A 5,922-nucleotide genomic window follows, 5' to 3' on the forward strand; every position below is an offset into this window, starting at 1 on the left:
TGAAGAACATACACAGAAGGATAAATGCACAATCACACAGAAAACAAGACAAAATAAGCCAATGGTAAATATTAAATGTAAAGAAAACTCAGATAGAACTCCGCGGAAATAATTATTGACAACAATATCACAGCACCAGCGGCCACAGTGGAGTGAAGAAAAAAAACGAGACTGTTGCAGCAAAAACATTAAATACAGACAAGCAATAAGTTTAGACAACACAGAGGAATGCAAAGATTATAATAAAAAGATGATCTGGACGAAACACTTGACAATACAAATAAATGTTTTGACAATACAGCGACGCAAAGATGTCTCATTGCTGGCTTATTTTGGCTGTTTTTCTGTATGATTGTGTAATTATCTTTCTGTGTCAGTTCTTCAGGTTTTCCTTATGACAAACAGTTCAAAAAGCAATGGAATACGTTTTAAAAATTATTTTAATCAATGTTCCCAATTGCAAGAATGATTCGAGGAACGTCAAGTAAAGGTGTTCCAAGGAATTACTATCGATTGTCTCAAGTGTTGGTAAAACAAAATGCAAATTAACATTAACAAATATTTGTAAAGTGAAAACATTTTACATCATGTTAATTTGTGATTTGTACTTTACTGTCGTGTTGATTAAACAGTTTAAAATTCAGCTATGTCTTTTAAAAATAAAAATAAAAATAATTCTAGCCAACTACCTGCGAAATTACTTTAAAAATTATTGATCAAAATCAATCTAAATTCTCGGTCTCTCAAGCCAAACTGATAATTTTAATTTTTTTTTGCCCTCTCTATCATTCGAATGATTTTCCTGTAAATTTATCACGATAAATTTCTTTTTATTTATGTCTTGTCTCAAATTTTCTCAATAGAAATTTACAAAATGCTATTTAACAGCAGTAAAATTTCACATAAGTGTTCATAATTATGATAAATTGCGTAACCTTATACAGATTAAAAAAAAGTTTTAGTAAAGAACCGATGAGACAATGTGAAACCCTACAAAAGAAAAATTAATTCTATCTTAAGATCAAAACAAACTACGAATTGCTCGGATATTGTTTTAACACCGTGTTTATCACAGTATCACAGAGGGTTTAATGATATTCCAAATGGATGGAAGAATCAGTATGTCAGCTCGTGTTGAGACTCCATGAAAATTGGGCGTCTTTTGTAGTAAACAAGCAAATTTCCCCTGTGGATTTACATCGTGGCTTTTAAAGTTGCTAACACTATTTATGCTCCAGAAGGTTTAGTTTAAATCTGGTTACTTATTTCGCTACTCACTTACTATATGTGAACCATTACTGGTTGTTATAGATTAACTAAAAATAAATTAGTTTAGTTTTATTTAAATGTTTTTTCTTTTGTTTTATGTGCTATCCAACAATGAAGGCTATTAACAGAATGACACATTTAAATCAAACATATTAAACATACACTACCATATAAAACCCACAAAAACACATTAAATTTGAATTATTCATAGTGACACTGCATGTGACAACACAGCCGATTAGCAAGAAAGCTACAGCATGTTAACTCTCCTAATATAATGGGGCTCAATACTCAATGTGGCTGTTTTAAACGTTTCGACCACCTTCACAGCAGAGACGATCCTACATTCTAACAAAACGCCGGATTGCCAAGTCAGAGCGGCTAGCATCAAAACAAGAGTGTGACGTAAAGTTCACAACGTAATAAAGCTTAAATTTTAGATGTGTTTTTGCCTTAACGGAAAGAAATAGGGACCAGGAAATGCCATTTTGGTTCTAAAGTTTGTATGTTATAGCAATTTTTATTCATCCCAATAAATTCTAAAAAATGTTCCTTAACTACGAGACAGACAAATTTTATATGACCATTTAACAGTGTCAATTGTCAGTATCGTTAGAAATTTTCCAAAGTTAATTCAATAATAAAAATCAGTGACTCGACAGGAGTAATTATTTGCAGCAGCAAGACTTTTCAAACGTTAACGGCTGTTATCAGTTTTGTTCCGTGGTTAACGAGTCTTTATGCGGTAAAAAAGACATAAAGCGACGTGAACACGAAGCTCCCGCCAGTTGGGTAGCACAAAGCAATGCTCGTGTTACGACCGCCCGGTGTTCGCCGGAAGAGAGAGTGCAGATAGCGCTAACGTGTCACCGGCGTGCTTCGCTGATTAGCGCATCGCTCGCGAGGCGGACCTGCGGCGAGCAGAGTCGCGCCATGGGGCGGTGCGCTGTGGCGGCGGCGCTGCTGTTTGCGGCGGCGGCGGGGGCGGCGCTGTACGTCTTGAGCTCGGCGTGGCAGCGCGGCGGGGTCGAGCGGCGGACCGCCCCCAGGCCCCCGCCGAAGAAGATCCTCTTCTGGAACCGCTTCTTCCGCGCCGGGATGTGGGGGTTCGGCGCCGGCAGGCGCGGGTTCGCGCGCGCCGGCTGCCCCGTCGACCACTGCCTCGTCGCCGAGCGGACCGCGGGGTCTCCGGCGGGAGCCCGCGGGTTCGACGCCGTCGTCTTGCACGGCTGGGACCTGCGGGTTGACTCCCGGGACCTGGAGGAACTCCGCGCGAGCCGCAATCCGCGCCAGAGGTACGTCTTCTACCTCATGGAGCCGCCGGGCGTGTACCGCACCCGGCTCAAGGACTTCCCCGGGTTCTTCAACTGGACGATGACGTACCGGCGCGACTCGGACGTGCACCGGCCCTACGGGATCTTCCTGCCGAGGAACGGGAGCCTGGGGCGCGCGGACAACACGACCCTGGCTCCGGCGAAGAAGGGGCTCGTGGCGTGGTTCGTGTCCAAGTGCAAGACCGCCAGCAGGCGCGAGGACTACGTGCAGGAGCTACGCAAGCACGTGCGAGTGGACGTGTACGGCAAGTGCGGGAACTTGAAGTGCCGCGGCCGCATGTCGGAGGAGTGCTACCGCATGCTGGACCGCCGGTACAAGTTCTACCTGTCGTTCGAGAACTCGCTGTGCCGCGACTACGCGACGGAGAAGCTCTTCGCCGTGATGCGGCACGACGTGGTGCCCGTCGTGTACGGCGGCGCCGACTACCGGGAGGTCGCCCCTCCGGGGTCGTACGTCGACACAAACGACTTCGCGAACCCCGAGCGTCTGGCGGAGCACCTCAAGTACCTGGACGCCAACCCGCGCGAGTACGCCAAGTACCTGAGCTGGAAGCGCTCGTACCGGGTCGACAGGGCGCCGATGTCGCGCGCCATGTGCCAGCTGTGCGCGATGCTCAACGACCCTTCGCTGCCGCCGAAGAGCTACCCCAGCATCCACGAGTGGTACAGTGGCGCGGGTGTGTGCCGCAATGCCCCTTCACGCTGAAAAAAAAAAAAACAATGCGTGTTACGATTACATGCCATAACATCTTATACCCTGGAAATAAACTTTTAGTGTTTTATGGCCTAAGTATTTGATAGCCATAAAAAATTGGTTGTCTGTAAAGTCGGTTTACGGACGATAGTTTAAAGTGACAACGTCATAACAAAACATTGATGAAATGATTGCATACTTTTATGAATAAAATTAAATAATTTTTATTGAAATATCACTATTTTGTGTGGATACAGAGGAGTGAAATGAAATCTAAAATTTAATTGTTAATTTACTTTTATTTGCACTCATTAATTCAAATATGTTTATTACTTTAACGAAGAGATTATTTTAACTAAAACTTTTATACATGTTTGCTATTTAACTTCTTCCAATCTGTGTTATTCTGTTAAGGATAGGACGATGATAGGAAAAGTAGAAAACGAATGGGATTGTTTCAAGTTTAAAGTGCCTCGAAAAAGTCAAATTGATGGTTGTTCCAATCGAGTGGAAGAGAGATATATGCGGCGCAAGCGTACGATGAGCGTAACGGTTCGATCACCGGCGAGAGTTAAAATGTTATTTATTAGTAAAAAATTATAAAATTCTTATTTACAATATAAATAAAATTTTAATAAAACTTTTTTATGTCACACCCTCCATCTTGGATTCTAACGGGACAATGTGCGTTACGAAATACTTTTTCGTGCGTGCAGCCAGCGTTCATCGATTTATTAGACGTTGTCACGTCCAAAGTTAATTAAAAATTTCTTACTTATTTTATTGAAAGCATTACACGACACATTTTATTTATCTGAGACTGATATAATCGTACAACTCGATCAACACACGCTGTTTTACTTAGAATTTATAGCCCACAGTTCTCGGAGACGAAAACTTCAACCAGAACCCGATAAATTCCGAAGTTTACGGAAGTATAAGGTTAGGTTCGGTCATAAATAATAGTTTTTTTTTCGGAAGTACGTACGTTAAGGTTAACGTTATTTAAAATACCCCATGACCGTAAAATATATAAATGCTTGCAGTATGATTTTTTTTCTCGAGCGATTGGCAAACTGATCAGGCGTGGCTGCTGTCATCCCCGTTAACTGTTGGATTCCCGCATAGAATACAGTTTTTTTCTGTCATTTAACAAAAATGAGGTTTGTTGTAAGGCGCCAAAGGAATCCGTTGCAAAATTATGAATACAACAAAAACTTTAATATACACGAATTTTTTTTTAAAAAATTATGTTGCCTCAGTACTGTGCAAATGAAAAGAATTTCTGAAGATATATATAAATATTGGCATGATAAAAAAATATTTGACGAATTATTTTATGAATATAAATAAGTATATTAAATGCATCGGTGAATTTACCGATAATTTTGGCAGAAATAAATTAAGTGTCCACAAAATAATAATATAATATAATATAAAAATTCAAAAGTATATAAATATAAAAAAAATAAAATCTGCCAAAAAAACAGTTGTAAAATGGGATCACTTATCCTCTTAAGAAACTACTGTAAAGAACGGGTTAGGATTCAACAATGTAGCTAATCTCCAAAACATATTCACCGATCGCTTTGAAATTTTGACAAAATGTTGGATTCGTATACGCGCATGTTTTGATATAACAAAAAAACTAATTCTTAATAAATTAAATTGAAAAAAATGATGAGTGCGTGTAACTCCTTACACATGATAGAAGTGAAAATTATTTTGCAATTTCAGCCTCGGCTCATTATCCCCAAAGAAGTTTCACTTAATTGTGAATTTAATAATATCAGAAACGTGTGCTTCCTTTTTTCTTTCTTTTCCATTTAACCAGACTAACCCACATCAAAACGTGGCCTGTACAGGTAGTTTTAAATACTTTTTCCATAATAATACTGAAATGGCCAATATTTATTATTATTCGTGTCATTGCTAATAGCTAAAAGCAACATCCATTGAGTACATACAACTGCAACAATTTAACACTTCTCTATATGTGCATTTGGCCACGTCTGCATTACTACATGGTAAATGTGTGAAGCCGTTTTATTTTATCCAGTTAATTCTTGCGCAATATTGGTTAGAAGCCCAAAACATTGTCTGAAGTATAGTATTTGCTTTGTGTAAACAGATTAATTTTTTTTACGTAAGTGACTGTTTTTAACAACAGATATTATAATTCATACTTTCTAACAATCATCTGACTTCATCAAATATACCATTTTTGCAATGTTTTGAGTGGAACAATATGGCGATGGTTAGGTTACAAAGTGACTTCAACTACGTAATAGCATGTCGTCTCCTGACAAATCGTAACTCAGTGGTTTTAAAGCAGTGTTACTTCAATAAGTCACTTAATCGATAAAATTTAACATTGAAGAGCACAGTTAAGGTTCAAAATTGAAACACGCATGTCGAGGAAAATCCTCTGCATTACCAGTTATGAAGAATTTTAATAAAAAAAAATAATTCAATATAAGAATGAAATCTATTTATATATAAATCGACGTGCGTATGTGTGTTTCCTATGACTCCAAAACGGCTGAACCGATTTTGATGGAAATTTTAAGGCAATCAGATTAGCCCAGCGGGTGATCTTGTAAAGTTTGGTAGCGATCGTATCAA

At 39.3% G+C, this 5,922-nt stretch overlaps 1 protein-coding gene across 1 annotated transcript; it reads left to right on the forward strand.

Annotated features, from left to right (window-relative positions):
• The first annotated feature begins 2,202 nt into the window (after positions 1-2,202).
• Positions 2,203-3,309, forward strand: LOC134536315 (alpha-(1,3)-fucosyltransferase C-like). The gene has a single exon (XM_063376067.1). The coding sequence runs from the start codon at positions 2,203-2,205 to the stop codon at positions 3,307-3,309; it is 1,107 nt and encodes a 368-aa protein (XP_063232137.1).
• The last annotated feature ends 2,613 nt before the right edge of the window (positions 3,310-5,922 follow it).

Source organism: Bacillus rossius, chromosome 10 (assembly GCF_032445375.1).
Source record: "Bacillus rossius redtenbacheri isolate Brsri chromosome 10, Brsri_v3, whole genome shotgun sequence".
Classification (NCBI taxonomy): domain Eukaryota; kingdom Metazoa; phylum Arthropoda; class Insecta; order Phasmatodea; family Bacillidae; genus Bacillus; species Bacillus rossius.